The following is a 21,052-nucleotide window of genomic DNA, read 5'->3' on the forward strand; positions in this document are numbered from 1 at the left end:
TTGCTGCAGGAGGGACTGGTGCACTTCACAAAATAGATGGCATCATGCGGAAGGAAAATTATGTGGATATATTGAAGCAACATCTCAAGACATCAGTCAGGAAGTTACAGCTTGGTCGCAAATGGGTCTTCCAAATGGACAATGACCCCAAGCATACTTCCAAAGTTGTGGCAAAATGGCTTAAGGACAACAAAGTCAAGGTATTGGAGTGGTCATCACGAAGCCCTGACCTCAATCCTATAGAAAATGTGTGGGCAGAACTGAAAAAGTGTGTGCGAGCAAGGAGGCCTACAAACCTGACTCAGTTACGCCAGCTCTGTCAGGAGGAATGGGCCAAAATTCACCCAACTTATTGTGGCAAGCTTGTGGAAGGCTACCCAAAAAGTTTGACCCAAGTTAAACAATTTAAAGGCAATGCTACCAAATACTAATTGAGTGTATGTAAACTTCTGACCCACTGGGAATGTGATGAAAAGCTGAAATAATTCATTCTCGCTACTATTATTCTGACATTTCACATTCTTAAAATAAAGTGGTGATCCTAACTGACTTAAGACATGGAATTTTTACTAGGATTAAATGTCAGGAATTGTGAAAAACTGAGTTTAAATGTATTTGGCTAAGGTGTATGTAGAATTCCGACTTCTACTGTACAATAAATGCGGCCTCAGGATATGTGGTTTTCAGTTTGCATAAAGTCCAGTGTAGTTCTTTGAGGGCTGTCGTGGTATCGGCTTGAGGGGGAATATACATGGCTGTGACTACAACCGAAGAGAATTCTCTTGGGAGGTAATACGGTCGTCATTTGATTGTGAGGTATTCTAGGTCGGGTGAACAAAAGGATTTGAGTTTCTGTATGTTATCACAATCACACCATGAGTAGTTAATCTTGAAACATACACCCCCGCCTTTCTTCTTCCCGGAGAGTTCTTTATTCCTGTCTGTGTGATGTACTGAGAAACCAGCTGGCTGTATGGACGGGGACAGTATATCCCGAGAGAGCCATGTTTCCGTGAAACAGAGTATGTAACAATCCATGATGTCTCTCTGGAAGGAGATCCTCGCCCTGAGCTCATCTACTTTATTATCCAGAGACTGAACATTAACGAGTAATATACTCGGAAGCGGTGGATGGTGTGCACGCCTCCTGAGTCGGACTAGAAGTCCACTCCGAATACCTTTTGGAGCAGCCTCTGGAATAAGTTCAGTTGCCCTGGAGGGTACGAACAAAGGATCCAATTCGGGAAAGTCGTATTCCTGGTCGAAATGCTGGTGAGTTAGCACCGCTCTGTTATCCAAAAGTTATTTCCAGCTGTATGTAATAACACAAACAAATTCCTGGGCTAAAAATGGAAGAAATAACACACAAAAAAACAAAATACTGCAAAGTTGCTTAGGAGCTAGAAGCAGAGCTGCCATATCTGTCGGCGCCATATTATAAAGATTAATTAATAGTCCAGTGTTTATTTGCTTCAATAACTAAACACAACAAGCGCTTACTAGACAGGCTTCTATTTAAGCCAGGCGTCTATTTCCTTACTAACCCTTTTCCTCCCCCAATCTTCTTCTGATCCACCTCAGACAAACCTTGAAGTTCAACTTTTTGACTTTGCCATTCTGTCTCTCGTTTTGGATCAATCCCAAAATGCCTGGCTGTTGCCTGGCCCGAATTTTGCTCTGCGAATTTGATCACTGCTAGCTTGATTTTGATGTCGTGTTTTCTTATTGATGGTACCATGGCTAGCAACGTTGACAGAATAAAAAAATTAAAAATGACCGTGGGAATATGAGCTATGTCCATGGTAACCGTGTAAACAATTAATTTAGACCCGGCATTTATTTGAAACAGACGTTTATTTGCTGACATGTGCCGATGCCCGGCTATTAAAAGGGACAGGCGGCTATTTGAGACTCAGCGTTTAATTTAAGTTTTACGGTACAGTGAAGTTATGGGTTGGGATTAGGTGCCAGACTAGATAGTTATGGGTTGGGATTAGGTGCCAGACTAGATAGTTATGGGTTGGGATTAGGTGCCAGACTAGATAGTTATGGGTTGGGATTAGGTGCCAGACTAGATAGTTATGGGTTGGGATTAGGTGCCAGACTAGATAGTTATGGGTTGGGATTAGGTGCCAGACTAGATAGTTATGGGTGTGGATTAGGTGCCAGACTAGATAGTTATGGGTTGGGATTAGGTGCCAGACTAGATAGTTATGGGTTGGGATTAGGTGCCAGACTAGATAGTTATGGGTTGGGATTAGGTGCCAGACTAGATAGTAATGGGTTGAGGTTAGGTGCCAGACTAGATAGTAATGGGATGAGGTTAGGTGCCAGACTAGATAGTTATGGGTGTGGATTAGGTGCCAGACTAGATAGTTATGGGTTGGGATTAGGTGCCAGACTAGATAGTTATGGGTTGGGATTAGGTGCCAGACTAGATAGTAATGGGTTGAGGTTAGGTGCCAGACTAGATAGTAATGGGTTGAGGTTAGGTGCCAGACTAGATAGAGATGAAAGGAGTTGATGGGTGAACAGAGGCTAAATACTGCCTTCACATCTAATCTGAAAGGATGGAGGAGGTTATTTTTCTCTTCTCTCTCTTTCTCGTTCTCCAAAGGAACAGATAATGGAGACGTAATAGTTTCTCTGTAGGTTGGCTCCATTCAGGCCTAAAGCAGCACATTGTCAGCCGCCAGTGGGTTTTCACAGGGCCCATCTTTCACATGAACAATGAGGAGCAAGATGAACGTGTTGAGTGATTTCTCTTCTTGCACAATGCATCTCTCCTCTCTGTTTTCTCTCCTCCCTTTCTCCAACCGTTTCCCCCCTCCTTTACTGTCTTCTTGTCTGAAGGTTCTGTAGAAGCTGACGAGCCAACGACAAAAAAGTTTGACAGTAGCTTTAGAAAACACTGATGGTGCAGTGGACCCATGCGTTGTGACTATAGCTCTCCCGACGTTGCGGCGTGTCACAACTTTTCGAGAATCCTATCGGTGTAGACTATTATCATACAGACTTTTCTAAGCATGCAGACCATTCGTATACAGACCTTCTCAAGGCTGTGCCTGTGGGGTCATTAGAGTAATTGCCTGGATGTCGGTGAAGCTGAAGAGAAGTGTTAATTCACACTTTATGTACCCGTCATCACACATCCTCATGCTTCTCACACCTCTTTGTGTGTGTGTGTGTGTGTGTGTGTGTGTGTGGTTGATGTGTGCCTGCCGAGATGTTGCCTCTGACATGGATGACTAGTGTGACGACAGGAGCTACAGTGGGGGAAAAAAGTATTTAGTCAGCCACCAACTGTGCAAGTTCTCCCACTTAAAAAGATGAGAGAGGCCTGTAATTTTCATCATAGGTACACGTCAACTATGACAGACAAATTGAGAAAAGAAAATCCAGAAAATCACATTGTAGGATTTTTAATGAATTTATTTGCAAATTATGGTGGAAAATAAGTATTTGGTCACCTACAAACAAGCAAGATTTCTGGCTCTCACAGACCTGTAACTTCTTCTTTAAGAGGCTCCTCTGTCCTCCACTCGTTACCTGTATTAATGGCACCTGTTTGAACTTGTTATCAGTATAAAAGACACCTGTCCACAACCTCAAACAGTCACACTCCAAACTCCACTATGGCCAAGACCAAAGAGCTGTCAAAGGACACCAGAAACAAAATTGTAGACCTGCACCAGGCTGGGAAGACTGAATCTGCAATAGGTAAGCAGCTTGGTTTGAAGAAATCAACTGTGGGAGCAATTATTAGGAAATGGAAGACATACAAGACCACTGATAATCTCCCTCGATCTGGGGCTCCACGCAAGATCTCACCCCGTGGGGTCAAAATCATCACAAGAACGGTGAGCAAAAATCCCAGAACCACACGGGGGGACCTAGTGAATGACCGGCAGAGAGCTGGGACCAAAGTAACAAAGTCTACCATCAGTAACACACTACGACACCAGGGACTCAAATTCTGCAGTGCCAGACGTGTCCCCCTGCTTAAGCCAGTACATGTCCAGGCCCGTCTGAAGTTTGCTAGAGTGCATTTGGATGATCCAGAAGAGGATTGGGAGAATGTCATATGGTCAGAAGAAACCAAAATATAACTTTTTGGTAAAAACTCAACTCGTCGTGTTTGGAGGACAAAGAATGCTGAGTTGCATCCAGAGAACACCATACCTACTGTGAAGCATGGGGGTGGAAACATCATGCTTTGGGGCTGTTTTTCTGCAAAGGGACCAGGACGACTGATCCGTGAAAAGGAAAGAATGAATGGGGCCATGTATCGTGAGATTTTGAGTGAAAACCTCCTTCCATCAGCAAGGGCATTGAAGATGAAACGTGGCTGGGTCTTTCAGCATGACAATGATCCCAAACACACCGCCCGGGCAACGAAGGAGTGGCTTCGTAAGAAGCATTTCAAGGTCCTGGAGTGGCCTAGCCAGTCTCCAGATCTCAACCCCATAGAAAATCTTTGGAGGGAGTTGAAAGTCCGTGTTGCCCAGCGACAGCCCCAAAACATCACTACTCTAGAGGAGATCTGCATGGAGGAATGGGCCAAAATACCAGCAACAGTGTGTGAAAACCTTGTGAAGACTTACAGAAAATGTTTGACCTGTGTCATTGCCAACAAAAGGTATATAACAAAGTATTGAGAAACTTTTGTTATTGACCAAATACTTATTTTCCACCATAATTTGCAAATAAATTCATTAAAAATCCTACAATGTGATTTTCTGGATTTTCTTTTCTCACTTTGTCTGTCATAGTTGACGTGTACCTATGATGAAAATTACAGGCCTCTCTCATATTTTTAAGTGGGAGAACTTGCACAATTGGTGGCTGACTAAATACTTTTTTTCCCCACTGTATAAAAGCCACAAGTACCACATACTTTTGTTATTCATAAAGTGTTGAGCATTTCCCACAGACTGTCTATTGATTTGGCATCCATTTTGCATCTACACTGTTCCCCCCCCCCCCCTCCTGACCTTTCCCTCTCAGCTTGTTTAAGGAGATCAGTTTGATCAAGGCCAGCTGCAAAATCACTAATCTTTATCACATAATGAGTAGTTATTTGGTATGCAAGGTGATTTGTAGATCAGTGATTCTGTGCAGTCCGACTGCTATAATCTATCTCAAGCACACTCCGTCTCTCTCCCTCTCCAGCCAACGTGGCGGCGGCGGCGGGAGGCTTCATCTACTTCCTGTCCTACCTGCCGTACCTGTTCCTGTGGCCTCGCTACGACCTGCTTAGCCACGCCCAGAAGGTGTCCGCCTGCCTCATCTCCAATGTGGCCATGGCCATGGGAGCGCAGCTACTGGGCATGTTTGAGGGCAAAGGTGAGCCATGGTTACATGTTAACACACATGCAGCCACATACACACAGAGAGACACACCAATTCCCTCATACCAATGTTGTGTTTAAATACCAACACTCCAATTATGAGTCTTCACAGTTTATGCATTTCACTTTTCTCTACCCAACTTTATTCACTCTCTCCCCTCCCGTCCATCTCCCCCCTTCCCTCAGGCACGGGGATCCAGTGGTGTAACCTGTTTGAGCCAGTGACAGTGGACGATGACTTCTCCCTGGCCCAGGTGCTGGGGCTGCTGCTGCTGGATGCCCTGCTCTATGGTCTGGTGGCCTGGTACGTGGAGGCTGTGTTCCCAGGGGAGTACGGAGTCCCCCTGCCCTGCTACTTCTTCCTACTGGTACGTAGGGGTGGGTGTAGGTTTGGTCTGGGTCTGGGTGGGGGTGGGGGGATTGGTGTGTGTGTGTGTGTGTGTGTGTGTGTGTACAGGAAGGCAGTGTTCCCAGGGGAGTAATATCTACTTAAGACATGAGAAGAGAACTTATCTCTTTTCAATTATATTCACATACAATAACAATCAATAGGACTACTGGGCCAGAAATAGTGTTTTATGACCTGCATGCTCTGAATTTATTTACTAGAGCCATTAGAGCAGGGGTGTCAAACTCATTCCATGGAGCGCTGAGTGTCTGCGGGTTTTCCCCCCCCCCTTTTAAATTAAGCCCTAAAGAAACAGGTGTGGGAATTCCTAACTGATTAGTGACCTTAGTTCATCAATCAAGTTCAAGGGAGAAGTGAAAACCTGCAGACACTCGGCCCTCTGTGCAATGAGTTTGACACATGCGCATTAGAGCTTTGGCCGTTGACCCGTAGTCTGAGAGGAATGCAGAATGACCCAAGTATTTTTATTAGCAAGAAGTATCAGGAAGTGTATGTTGTGTCAGACAGTGAGAGTGAGTCAGGCTGACTGGCTGGCTGTGTATGAGGACTGGAAACCCAAAATGTTTTGCAATGAATTTGCTATCACAAAAGGGGTCCTCAGCCCAATAAAGTTTGAGAACCCCTGCATTAGGGTTAGGCGGATGTCTTCGATGGTTCCTTTAAGTTCCACTAGGGTTAGGGTTAGACAGATATATTTGATGGTTCCTTTAAAGACATGCTCCAGTACTTTGGCGACTACTAAGTATTTTTTAAACCTCCCGCTTTGGGCTGGAGGTGTCAATGTGTAGTTCATACATGCATAATCTATGCACAGAATTACTGTCTTACCTCAATTAGCCGTGAAATCGCTAGTTTGAAAGAAACTGTTTTTCTAGAAGCTGTGCTGCGCCATTTTCCCTACATTTTCCCCGACGTGGGCCAGCCCCCTAACAATTTGAGTTCAACCAATGAGCTTCAGAGTGACAGCTAGCAAGAGGCGCACACACAGCAGAGTGAGAGAGAGAGAGCAATGACATGGTGCACATATCTGCTCATATGTGACGTAGAATGCAATTTTCAGGGACCATGAGTGCTACTTTCAGAACTACTGGCTAAAAAGTATACAAAAGTAGGGCTATGGTTAGATGGATGACTTTGATGGTTCCTTTAAGGTCCACTAGAGTTAGGAGAATGTCTGATGGTTCCTTTAAGAGGGGAGGGAGATGTTCTTAATAGCCACTTAGCATTAAACAGGCCAGACTAGGATGACTTAGATTGACTACCAGTAAAATAGACTAAGATGATCACATTTTCATTGACTCTCTGCTGGAAGGGAAACGTATTTAATTTGCTGACGTTGCATCCAGTAATGAACAATAGTCTTAGTCAGCATGAGTTGGCTTGATAGAGAGAGAGAGACGAGAATAGACAAGGAAATGACTCTAGACAACTATACAATGCAATGCTTGTATTGTCCATTTCCATGGAAATTCATTTTGTGAGGTCAGCAATACTTTGCAGCAATAGTGCTTATTCCCTCCCTACTCAATTAACCATTCCATAGAGTCCTTTAGATTATTGTAATTGATATGCGAACTGCTTAACAAGAATGGGATGGATAACTAATTAATTAAGCATAAAACAGCCCACCCACATCCCAACCTTAATTTACAGTCACAGCTGTTGTTCTCTTTCAAGAGGGACTTTTTGTTGATTTAGTTTGGTGTGTGTGTGTGTTTCCAAACTCGGTCCTCGGGACCCCAAGGGGTGCACATTTATTTTTTTGCCCTAACACTACACAGCTGATTCAAATAATAAACAAATCATCCAGCTTTGATAATTGGAATCCGCTGTGTAGTGTTAGGGCAAAAACCAAAACGTGCACCCCTTGGGGTCCCGAGGACCGAGTTTGGGAAACGCTGGTGTAGTGTCTTGATAAGGAGCAAAGAGACAGACAGACAGTTTTTCTAACAACTCAATTACTTCCCCATTAGCGGCTGTATAGGGTGGTTTTGTTTTGTTTTGGATGCATTGCCATTGACCTTAGTTTGGGTCTCACTGAATTGTTTTCGATCCAAAGTCCCTGCTATCACACCTGACTCCAATAACCAACTAATCATGATCTTCAGTTTAGAATGCAATTAGTTTAATCAGCTGTGTTTGCTAGGGATGTGGAAAAAGTGTGACACCACTCCGGCCCCCGAGGACTGGAGTTACCCATCCCTGACTAGGTCAAGGTTTACTCCATAGACAAGACCTTTGATAGAGGCATCTTTCTGATACTGACCATAAGGGTACGAGCTGAGGAAAGAGAAGCATTCCACTGATTCTCTCTCTCTCTCTCTCTCTCTCTCTCTCTCTCTCTCTCTCTCTCCCCCCAGCCATCCTACTGGTGCAGTAGCCCCCGCATGGCCATGGAGAAGGAAGAGGAGGACGTGGAGAAGGCACTGAAGGGAGAGTTCATCGAGGAGGAGCCAGCCGGCCTGGTCTCAGGAGTCAAGATCAAACACCTGAACAAGGCAAGGTCTTAAATGCAAACTGTCCACCCAGTCCCAAAATCGATCCCTACCCCTCCCCTTGGCTGTAACCCTATGATGTCTTTAGATCTGTAAGGTGGAAGCAACACGGTGGCAGCTCCTCCACTACACTGCTTATACTGTCCAGACCCTTCAGTTCCCTAAGTATAGAAGGTTAGGGCCAAGGAGTTGGGAGCGCATTGGGACTGAGACATCAAGTGGTAGAACACGTTAAAAAAATAAAGAAAGAAACCCCCTTGTAGCTTTACCATTATGGGAGTGTGTGTTTATTTCAAAGTGGTCCTCAACATGTAAAAGAGCATCTCATTTCATATTGTTATGTAATGATAATTTTGAACTAGGCAGGAGGAGATTTTTAGTAAATTTTTAGTAAGTTTTCTTCCGTTTGAAGATTAATGAACACAACCCAGGGCTGGGTGGATAAAAAACGTGGCTACATTTGGGAGAAGGAGATGAGGAGAAGGTGATTATGATGCTGGGCCCTTAGACCCAGGGGTGGAGATGGACAATAAAGACCATAATAATGACTTCCCCCAGGGATAGGTTGGTCATTGTAATCATTTATATGTAATGCTTTTAATCCAGGGATAGGTTGGTCATTGTAATCATTTATATGTAATGCTTTTAATCCAGGGATAGGTTGGCCATTGTAATCATTTATATGTAATGATTTTAATCCAGGGATAGGTTGGTCATTGTAATCATTTATATGTAATGCTTTTAATCCAGGGATAGGTTGGCCATTGTAATCATTTATATGTAATGCTTTTAATCCAGGGATAGGTTGGCCATTGTAATCATTTATATGTAATGCTTTTAATCCAGGGATAGGTTGGCCATTGTAATCATTTATATGTAATGATTTTAATCCAGGGATAGGTTGGCCATTGTAATCATTTATATGTAATGCTTTTAATCCAGGGATAGGTTGGCCATTGTAATCATTTATATGTAATGATTTTAATCCAGGGATAGGATGGCCATTGTAATCATTTATATGTAATGCTTTTAATCCAGGGATAGGTTGGCCATTGTAATCATTTATATGTAATGATTTTAATCCAGGGATAGGCTGGCCATTGTAATCATTTATATGTAATGCTTTTAATCCAGGGATAGGATGGCCATTGTAATCAATTATATGTCATGCTTTTAATCCAGGGATAGGCTGGCCATTGTAATAATTTATATGTAATGCTTTTGATCCAGGGATAGGTTGGCCATTGTAATCATTTATATGTAATGACTTTAATCCAGGGATAGGCTGGCCATTGTAATCATTTATATGTAATGATTTTAATCCAGGGATAGGCTGGCCATTGTAATCATTTATATGTAATGATTTTAATCCAGGGATAGGTTGGCCATTGTAATCATTTATATGTAATGACTTTAATCCAGGGATAGGCTGGCCATTGTAATCATTTATATGTAATGACTTTAATCCAGGGATAGGTTGGCCATTGTAATCATTTATATGTAATGATTTTAATCCAGGGATAGGTTGGTCATTGTAATCATTTATATGTCATGCTTTTAATCCAGGGATAGGCTGGCCATTGTAATAATTTATATGTAATGCTTTTGATCCAGGGATAGGTTGGACATTGTAATCATTTATATGTAATGACTTTAATCCAGGGATAGGCTGGCCATTGTAATCATTTATATGTAATGACTTGAATCCAGGGATAGGTAGGCCATTGTAGTCATTTATATGTAATGATTTTAATCCTGCCAGGAGTTCAAAGTGGGTAACAAGACGCGGCAGGCTGTCAAGGACCTGACGGTGAACATGTTCGAGGGCCAGATCACGGTTCTGCTGGGGCACAATGGAGCCGGAAAGACCACAACACTGTCCATGCTGACAGGTGGGACACATGCACATACAGCCATACACATTGCTACTTTTCCCTTGTACAATCTACAGACGGAATTGAAAACAGTGATGATGCTAACAGAACCAAAAGCATAGACAGTCCAGTGTTTTCACTCTCAAACCAAACTCACAATAGGCTTTGTATTGTATAACTCACTCCTTATGTTTCTCTCTGTATCCTCCAGGTCTGTTTCCTCCCAGCAGTGGCAGGGCCTACATTAACGGCTATGACATCTGTCAGGACATGGCTCTGATTCGCCACAGCCTGGGCCTGTGTCCGCAGCACGACGTGCTCTTTGACAACCTCACTGTCCGGGAGCACCTGCTTTTCTACGCACAGGTAAGACATGCAAACACGCACGCAGGCACAGACAGGCGCAGAGACAGACAGGGGCAGAGACAAACAGGCACAGAGACAGACAGGCGCAGAGACAGACAGGCGCAGAGACAGACAGGCACAGAGACAGTCAGACAGACACCATTCCTTTCCCCTCTACGTTCCTTATCTTCTGTCCTCTTATCGTTCCTTCTAAGTTTACTTTCTCATTTTCACTTCCCCACGCTTTAACTTTTCCTCACATTCCATACTTCCCTTCTTCCCTCTCTCTTGCGCTCTTGCGCTCTTTTTTTTGGTCATTTTAGCAAACACTCTTATCCAGAGCGACTTACAGTTAGTGAGTGCATATATTTTCATACTGGCCCCCCGTGGGAAATGAACCCACAACCCTGGCGTTGCAAGCGCCATGCTCTACCAACTGAGCTACAGGGGACTACATTACTGAGTACCACTCTTGCGCTCTCTCTCTTATGCGCTCTCTCTCTTGTGCGTCTCCAGCTGAAGGGGTATTCCTTATGTCTCTCTCTCTCTTCTTCAGCTGAAGGGGTATTCCTTATGTCTCTCTCTCTCGTCTTCAGCTGAAGGGGTGTTCCTTATGTCTCTCTCTCTCGTCCCCAGCTGAAGGGGTGTTCCTTATGTCTCTCTCTCTCGTCCCCAGCTGAAGGGGTATTCCCAGGAGAAGATTCCGGCGGAAGTGGACCGGATCATCAGGATCCTGAACCTGGAGGACAAACGGCATTCCCACTCCAAGACGCTGTCAGGTGGGATGAAGAGGAAACTATCCATCGGCATCGGCCTCATCGGAGACTCCAAGGTCAGTATTGGTCTGCGTCCCAAATGGCACCCATTTCCCTATTCAGTGCACTACTATTGACCCAAAGGTATTGTCTCGTCACTCAATTCAAAATGACTTTATTTATCCCAGAGGGGTAGTTAGCATGGCATTGTCAGTGTACAAGCATACAATAATTCCATGAATAAATACATATACACATGCACAGTGCCTTCAGAAAGTATTCACACCCCTTGACTTTTTCCACATTTTGCCTGAATTTAAAATGGATTCAATTGAAATGTTTGTCACTGGCCTACACATTATACACCATAATGTCAGTGGAATTATGTTTTTTTTAAATCTGTACAAATTAATTAAAACTCAAAGCTGAAATATCTTGAGTCAATAAGTGTTCAACCCCTTTGTTATGGCAAGCCTAAATACGTTCAGGAGAAAAAATTTGCTTAACAAGTCACATAATAAAGTTGCATGGATTCACTCGGTGTGCAATTATAGTGTTTAACGGGATTTTTGAATGACTACCTCATCTCTGTACCCGACACATACAATTATCTGTAAGGTCCCTCGGTCGAGCAGTGAATTTCAAAAACAGATTCAACCACAAAGACCAGGGAGGTTTTCCAATGCCTCACAAAGAAGGGCACCTATTGGTAGATGGGTAAAAAAAAAAGCAGACATTGAATATCCCTTGGAGCATGGTGAGGTTATTAATTACACTTTGGATGGTGTATTAATACACCCAGTCACTACAAATATACAGGCATCCTTTCTAACTCAGTTTCCGGAGAGAAAGGAAACTTATCGGATTTCACCACAAGGCCAATGGTGACTTTAAAACAGTTACAGTGTTTAATGGCTGTGATATGAGAAAACTGAGAATGGATCAACAACAATATAGTTAGTCCACAATACTAACCTAATTGACAGAGTGAAAATAAGGAAACCTATACAGAATAAAAATATTCCAAAACAGGCATCCTGTTTGCACCAAGGTACTAAAGTGATATTGCAAAAAATCTGGCAAAGAAATTAACCTTTTGTCCTAAATATCAAGTGTCATGTTTGGGGCAAATCCAATACAACACATTACTGAGTACCACTCTCATATTTTCAAGCACAGAGGTGGCTGCATCATGTTATGGGTATGCTTGTAATCGTAAAGGACTGAGGAGTTTTTCAGGATAAAAAGGAAACGTTATGGAGCTAAGCACAGGCAAAATCCTAGAGGAAAACCTGGTTCAGTCTGCTTTCTACCAGAAACTAGGAGATGAATTCACCTTTCAGCAGGACAATAACCTAAAACACAAGGCCAAATCTACACTGGAGTTGCTTACCAAGAAGAAGTGAATGTTCCTGAGTGTCCGAGTTACAGTTTTGAATTAAATCTGCTTGAAAATCTATGGCAAGACCTGAAAATGTTTGTCTCGCAATGATCAACAACCAATTTGACAGAGCTTGAAGAATTTTGAAAAGAATATTGGGCAAATGTTGCACAATCCAGGTGTAGAAAGCTCTTAGAGACTTACCCAGAAAGACTCACAGCTGTAATCGCTGCCAATTGTGCTTCTACAAGGTATTGACTCAGGTGTGAATACTTATGTAAATTATACTTTTCTGTATTTCATTTTCAATACATTTGCAAACATTTCTAAAAACATGTTTTCACTTTGTCAGTATTGGGTATTGTGTGTAGATGGGTGAGAAATCTATGTAATCCATTTAGAATTTGGGCTGTAACACAACACAATGTGGGATAAGTCAAGGGATATGAATACTTTCTGAAGACACTGTATGTGCAACACACAAGGCTATTTCAACACATTTTACCCCTCTGGCACTTTTTCTGTCCCTTCCCTTCCACCCCCTCCCTCTCTCAATCTCTGTCCATCCATCCCTCCATCTCACGACCCCTCCCCTCCAGGTGGTGATGCTGGATGAGCCCACGTCGGGCATGGACCCGTCGGCGCGACGGGCCACCTGGGACCTGCTACAGGGCGAGAAACGTGGGCGCACCATCCTGCTGACTACGCACTTCATGGACGAGGCCGACCTGCTGGGGGACCGAATAGCCATCATGGCTGGGGGAGAGCTGCAGTGCTGCGGGTCGCCGCTGTTTCTCAAGAACAAATACGGTGAGAGAAAAGAGTGAGAAAAAGAGGCATGGTAGAGAGGATAAAGGATGGGGCAAAGGGAAGAGAGGAGGGAAGGTAAAATGAACAGGTGTGATGGAGAGGTTGTAGAAAGTGAGAGAAGAGAAAAGAGGTGGAATGGAGTGGTGAAAGGAAATGGGTTGGACAGAATGGGTGAGAAGTGGAAGAGTGCGGAGTGAAGAATACAATACAGAACGTGCTGAATGTGAATAGTGTGAATAACTAGTAGTTGTAGAATGTCTTGAGGTGATAAGAGAATGTTTCAGAGATCTAACTTCATCTTCCTTCTCCTGCGTCTCAGGTGCTGGCTACCACATGGTGATCGTGAAGGACGCGCTGTGCAACGTGTCTGAGATCACACGGCTGGTCCACATGTACGTTCCCAATGCCACGCTGGAGAGCAGTGCCGGGGCTGAGCTCTCATACATACTGCCCAAAGAGAGCACCAACAGGTAAGACATACACACACACACACACACACACACACACACACACCTGTATGTCTCTCATTCCCTCCCAACCTAAAATCAATACCCAATCTCACACAGGCTATCAGTGCCGATGGCCACAGCTCTGAGTTTAGTGTGACATACTATTTCTGTCAGTCTATTTTGATGAGCCCAAGTTGGGTCCAATCTGAGGGTGTTGCTACTTGCTACAGTATGATTACAGAGACCTCTACTTCTAGAGGTGAGGGTGATATTTCAAGTAGATATATATAGCTGACGTCCCAAATGGCACCCTATTCCCTATTTAGTGCACTACTTTTGATCACTTTTGACCTGGTGAAAAGTAGTGCACTGAAAAGGGAATAGGGTGCCATTTTGGTCACAGCCATAGTTGTTGGTTTTATCTGTATTGAGTGACTGTTAAGAGGTGGTTTAACGGCCTGAGATGTATCCATAGCTCCCCCATGACACAAGACTGTTTTAGACCCGGGTCTGATTGATCTCTGATGGATCAATGTTTTTACCTCTCCAGGTTTGAGCTGCTGTTTGCAGAGCTGGAGATGAACAGAGAGGAGCTAGGCATCGCCAGCTATGGAGCCTCTGTCACCACCATGGAGGAGGTCTTCCTCAGGTATGGGACCACACACTCATCACAGCTCCCAGGGAGAATACCAGCTAAGTCTGGATCTCTCACCACAGCTCCCAGGGAGAATACCAGCTAAGTCTGGATCTCTCACCACAGCTCCCAGGGAGAATACCAGCTAGGCCTGGATCTCTCACCACAGCTCCCAGGGAGAGTACCAGCTAGGTCTGGATCTCTCACCACAGCTCCAAGGGAGAGTACCAGCTAGGTCTGGATCTCTCACCACAGCTCCCAGGGAGAGTACCAGCTAGGCCTGGATCAAATATTGATAATACACTTTACTTAAAGCCTGCCGTTGTAATTAAGACTTGTCATGAGTATGTATGTACCTGCAGGCTTTTAAGTGTACACACACACACACAAACATACACACACACACCAGTGGCGGTCGGTGCCGTCTAAGATGAGGGTGGATGATTATTTCTATTACAGTATATTGGATGACTGTCATTCATATTCCATTCACCCAGTTCAATGTAACAGCGATAGGTTTAGGCTACTACGTGATACAAAAAATGTCCCCATACCCATCATGAGGTTGTTACAACCTAGCCTATGAATTAACGTTTACAACATAGATGCACGTCGAGAGAAACATTTGAGGTGACAGACAGTGACACATTCAATACCGCCTTGCACACTCTTGCCTGCATCTAGCTGATCTAGGGTGTAATCATTAGTCTAACAGTTGCAATCAAGAGTTTCTATTGGACAAATTCAGGTATGTTTATCCCCGTTTCGTTCCATTTGCTTCCGTTTAAGAAAGGTTTTTCAACAGAATCGGCGGAATGAATACACCCCTGATCACGCGTAAACACAGTTCACTTTCATAGCAGCCACGTTGTATTCCTTCTCACATCTATGTGCTGTCCTCCTCTCACCTTTTCTCTTCGCTTGTGGACTTCAATGCACAACACATCAGCTGTATGTGACCAGGCGAAAAAACCTTTCCAAACCATATCATAACCACTACAGCATACATCGTTGTCACCATATTAGTAGTCAACATAGAGTTGAAGTCGGAGGTTTACATACACCTTAGCCAAATACATTTAAACTCAGTTTTTCACAATTCCTGACATTTAATCCTAGTAAAAAATCCCTGTCTTAGGTAAGTTAGAATCACCACTTTATTTTAAGAATGTGAAATGTCATAATAATAGTAGAGAGAATGATTTATTTCAGCTTTTATTTATTTCATCACATTCCCAGTGGGTCAGAAGTTTACATACACTCAATTAGTATTTGGTAGCATTGCCTGTAAATTGTTTAACTTGGGTCAAACGTGTCGGGTAGCCTTCCACAAGCTTCCCACAATAAGTTGGGTGAATTTTGGCCCATTCCTTCTGACAGAGCTGGCGTAACTGAGTCAGGTTTGTAGGCCTCCTTGCTTTTTCAGTTCTGCCCACAATTTTTCTATAGGATTGAGGTCAGGGCTTTGTTATGGCCACTCCAATACCTTGACTTTGTTGTCCTTAAGCCATTTTGCCACAACTTTGGAAGTATGCTTGGGGTCATTGTCCATTTGGAAGACCCATTTGCGACCAAGCTTTAACTTCCTGACTGATGTCTTGAGATGTTGCTTCAATATATCCACATAATTTTCCTTCCTCATGATGCCATCTATTTTGTGAAGTGCACCAGTCCCGCCGGCAGCAAAGCACCCCAACAGCATGATGCTGCCACCCCCGTGCTTCACGGTTGGGATGGTGTTCTTCGGCTTGCAAGTCTCCCCTTTTTCCTCCAAACATAACGATGGCCAAACAGTTCTATTTTTGTTTCATCAGACCAGAGGACATTTCTCCAAAAAGTATGATCTTTGTCCCCATGTGCAGATGCAAACCGTAGCCTTGCTGAGCGGCCTTTCAGGTTATGTCGATATAGGACTCGTTTTACTGTGGATATAGATACTTTTGTACCCGTTTCCTCCAGCATCTTCACAAGGTCCTTTGCTGTTGTTCTGGGATTGATTTGCACTTTTCGCACCAAAGTACGTTCATCTCTAGGAGACAGAATGCGTCTCCTTCCTGAGCGGTATGACAGCTGCGTGGTCCCATGGTGTTTATACTTGCGTACTATTGTTTGTACAGATGAACGTGGTACCCCGTGGAATTTGTTCCCAAGGATGAACCAGACTTGTGGAGGTCTACAATTTTCTTTCTGAGGTCTCTGCTGATTTCTTTAGATTTTCCCATGATGTCAAGCAAAGAGGCACTGAGTTTGAAGGTAGGCCTTGAAATACATCCACAGGTACACCTCCAGTTGACTCAAATGATGTAAATTAGCCTATCAGAAACTTCTAAAGCCATGACATCATTTTCTGGAATTTTCCAAGCATTTTAAAGGCACAGTCAACTTAGTGTATGTAAACTTCTGACCCACTGGAATTGTGATACAGTGAATTATAAGTGAAATAATCTGTCTGTAAACAATTGTTGGACAAATTACTTATGTCATCCACAAAGTAGATGTCCTAACCGACTATCCAAAACTATAGTCTGCTAAATGACTAAAATGTAAATGTAAATATAGTTTGTTAACAAGAAATTTGAGGAGTGGTTGAAAAACGAGTTTTAATGACTCCAACCTAAGTGTATGTAAACTTCCAACTTCAACTGTAGCTACAATCATGCAGTAACGTTACAGTGTACAGTCAGTAAGCAGTTTAGTACTTGCACCGGCGGGCCCCGGTGGCAATAAATTAGTAAAACCTAAAGCTTACCTTGACTTGGAAGAGTTCCAGTGTTGTTTTGGATAGTCATAGCCAGCTAGCTAACATAGCATCCCTCTATTTGAGCAGGGTGTTTGAGTAGGCTTAACTAGCTATCTGCATTTGCTAGCTAAGTAAGTGAAACTGAAAGTAAAAAAACTAAATGACAATCTCTATCTCTCTCTTGCTTCTCCTTCATCTTTCTCTCTCTTTGAGTCAACTACTCACCACATTTTATGCACTGCAGTGCTGGCTAGCTGTAGCTTATGCTTTCAGTACTAGATTAATTCTCTGATCATTTGATTGGGTGGACAACATGTCAGTTCATGCTGCGAAAGCTCTGATCGATTAGAGGACATCCTCCGGAAGTTGTCATAATTACTGTGGAAGTCTGTGGAAAGGGGTGAGAACCATGAGCCTCCTAGGTTTTGTATTGAAGTCAATGAACCCAGAGGAGGACGGAAGCTAGCTGTCCTCTGGCTCCACCATGGTGCTACCCTACAGAGTGCTGTTGAGGCTACTGTAGACCTTCATTGCAAAAAAATGTTTTTTTTATCAATTATTTGGTGATGTGAATATACTTTGTGTATTTGTATCTAAAAAGGATAACTTTTTTTATGTTTTACAATGTTTATTTGTATGAAATTCACAGAGGAGGATGGTCCTCCCCTTCCTCCTCTGAAGAGCCTCCACTGACACCCACACTTATTCCAGTTCTCATCTTCCGCTCAATTACTCCGCATCACCAGCCAGCTGCCTTCAGCCTACTTCTGAGCAATTATTTCTGCCTGTGTGTTTAAAGCCTGTTTGTCTGTGTGTGTTTTGAGGGGGGGGGGGGGGGGGGTTTAGTACAGTTTGTGTTACTGTCTGTTAGTACAGTTTGTGTGCGTGCACACGTTCTTGTAGGCACGTGTTCTTTCAGTAGGACACAGCTGTAAAGGCTCTAAACAGGATGTAGCAATTACCTCCAAAATGTCTAATTTCAGGCGTCATTATTTTTACATCATGCTGTGGGTCTATCAGTGAGTGTCTCAGTCATTAACCGTATACAAAAGCCTCATTTAGTCTATTTGTTTTCAACTACACTAAAAGCCACCATCTTAACACATGTTCAATCTGTTCACACTGGTACATACTGTAGCTGAAGGTGTAACACCATCTAAATTAATCCTATCATTAGGGTTTATTTTTAACTACACTAAAAGCCGCCATCTTAACACGTGTTCAGTCTGTACATACCCTGGCTTGTACATGCTGTAGCTAAAGCCTTAACTGGTCTTTTCAGCTTATTTTCAGCCCTACAACATACAGCCTCTTTCCATTATTAATTTCATTCAGCTTTATTCCCACCCTGCTCTTTGAAGGGGTGGACCATCTACATTAGTCCTGTCATTTCAGTTTCTGTTTACATATGCTGAAAGCTACCTAATTTAACACCTGTTCAGACTGTTCTTACCTTGGCTTAGTAATTTCTGCTTCTTTTCATCTTACTACATATGTGGTCTCATGGCCATTATCAATTTCATAGAGCTACTGCAGAGGCCCCTAGTCCATTTTCATTGCTGATCTCTTATAGAACTGTTAGATGAAGCTCCTTGAGAATTTAGCTGTAGATGGAATCAAATGTTGCCGCTCCGTCTCTCTCCTCTACCTGTCTTCTTTGTCTGCCTGTTGAAACAGAAAGATGTCTGTCAGGCATTGTGGGAGTGGAGATTGGCTGGCTGAATTCATCATAGATTTGTAACGAACAGAAATTGTGTTCTGGCTATTGTGGTTGTCCAAGCTCCTGTCCATCCCCTCTGAGAGGGAGAAGGCAAGAGAGTTAGCAGGGCTGGAATTACATAAAATGCTCACCATCACCAATAACACACACTTATTAAGTACTCTCCGATGTGCTCCTTTGTTTTGTGTACAATAGACACCCCCCTGGGGTGTGTTCCTGAGTCCTGTGAAGAGATTTCAGCATCAAAATCCCATCTGATTCGCACAGAGTGCTCTCTCCATAAGCCACTTCCTGAACACGATGATTCATCCAATTATGAATTAATGTTTCATGTCTATAAATACGTTTTGTACAAACTGTCAAGATGTCATACAGTACAAAGAAAGAGTCCTACGTTCTTCCGGACCACCTGACATGATTAGGAAAAGCTAGTTTCCTGGTCAGATCACATGTTCTGGAAAAACTCAGCATAGTTAAATTAATTTACAGCTGAATTAAATTGTCATAATCTCATCATTTAACACTAGGTATCTAACTACTCTAAATTGTATATTTCCTTATATGTTGTCATGATAAAGCTCAGTTCTGTAGGGTAGCTCAGTAAAATTGTTATAACTAAGTTGTATTCGTCCCTGTGTACTGTCAGACTAGAGAAGTGCACTAAGTTGCATACAGTGCCTTGGGAAAGTATTCTGACCCCTTGACTGTTTCCACATTTTGTTACGTTACAGCCTTATTCTAAAATGGATTAAATAAAGGTCCCCAAGAACACAGTGGCCTCCATCATTCTTAAATGGAAGAAGTTTAGAACCACCAAGACTCTTCCTAGAGCTGGCCGCCCGGCCAAACTGAGCAATAAGGGGAGAAGGGCCTTGGTCAGGGAGGTGACCAAGAACCCGATGTTCACTCTGACAGAGCTCTAGAGTTCCTCTGTGGAGATGGGAGAATCTTCCAGAAGGACAACCATCTCTGCAGCACTCCACCAATCAGGCCTTTATGGTAGAGTGGCCAGATAGAAGCCAGTCCTCAGTAAAAGGCACATGACAGCCCGCTTGGAGTTTGCCAAAATGCACCTAAAGACTCTCAGACCATGAGAAACAAGATTCTCTGGTCTGATGAAAACAAGATTGAACTCTTTGGCCTGAATGCCAAGCGTCATGTCTGGAGGAAACCTGGCACCATCCCTACGGTGAAGCATGGTGGTGGCAGTGTCATGCTGTGGGGATGTTTTTCAGCGGCAGGGACTGGAAGACTAGTCAGGATCGAGGCAAAGATGAACAGAACAAAGTACAGAGAGATCCTTGATGAAAACCTTCTCCAGAGCGCTTAGGACCTCAGACTGGGGTGAAGGTTCACCTTCCAACAGGACAACGACCCTAAGCACACAGCCAAGACAATGCAGGAGTGGCTTCGGGACAAGTCCCTGAATGTCCTTGAGTGGCCCAGCCAGAGCCCGGACTTGAACCCGATCGAAGATTTCTGGAGAGACCTGAAAATAGCTGTGCAGCAACGCTCCCCATCCAACCTGACAGAGCTTGAGAGGATCTGCAGAGAAGAATGGAAGAAACTCCCCAAATACAGGTGTGCCAAGCTTGTAGCATCATACCCAAGAAGACTCAATGCTGTAATCGCTGCCAAAGGTGCTTCAACAAAGTATCCAAGATGGCGTAGCAGTGCGGTCGCTTTTATTCATTGTCCTTGTGTAAATATCCCGTTTCTTGTTTTTTTTGTCTATTTTGTATATATTTCTCAATTTTTACTTTTCATTCTTTAACTAAATATACTTTCCTGCAACCCGCCTCACCCAACGTGGAAAGGATTCTATTATTTCTTTATAACTTTCATCAAGAACCTTAAGCTGAAACTAGTGTAGCTGCAACTGAATGGCTACTTGCTATTAGTCACCGTTAGCGTCTTCACCATTGTCCGTGGCCTACACTATCCACCAGCCAGCTCTAGCTCTAGCCTGGACAATTCGTCGGCCAGTCTGCACAGCATGCTATCGACCCAGAGTTTATTGGACTTTCTGCCGGAATCACTGGACCCTAGCGCCGGATCATCGCAACCAGCTAGCTAGCTGCAACCTGTT

General features: G+C 43.4%; 1 protein-coding gene across 1 annotated transcript in view; it reads left to right on the top strand.

Moving 5' to 3' along the window:
* Positions 1-21,052, top strand: part of abca3b (ATP-binding cassette, sub-family A (ABC1), member 3b) — a 69,552-nt gene that overhangs the window by 30,556 nt on the left and 17,944 nt on the right. Inside the window, exons 9-17 of the mRNA XM_084146303.1 lie at positions 5,173-5,346; positions 5,538-5,719; positions 8,121-8,258; positions 10,018-10,147; positions 10,341-10,495; positions 11,151-11,306; positions 13,210-13,420; positions 13,740-13,890; positions 14,420-14,518. Coding sequence (XP_084002429.1) covers positions 5,173-5,346; positions 5,538-5,719; positions 8,121-8,258; positions 10,018-10,147; positions 10,341-10,495; positions 11,151-11,306; positions 13,210-13,420; positions 13,740-13,890; positions 14,420-14,518 — 1,396 coding nt within the window. The remainder of the gene's footprint in view (positions 1-5,172; positions 5,347-5,537; positions 5,720-8,120; positions 8,259-10,017; positions 10,148-10,340; positions 10,496-11,150; positions 11,307-13,209; positions 13,421-13,739; positions 13,891-14,419; positions 14,519-21,052) is intronic.

This window comes from Coregonus lavaretus (assembly GCF_964263955.1).
Source record: "Coregonus lavaretus genome assembly, chromosome: 28".
Taxonomy (NCBI): Eukaryota; Metazoa; Chordata; class Actinopteri; order Salmoniformes; family Salmonidae; genus Coregonus; species Coregonus lavaretus.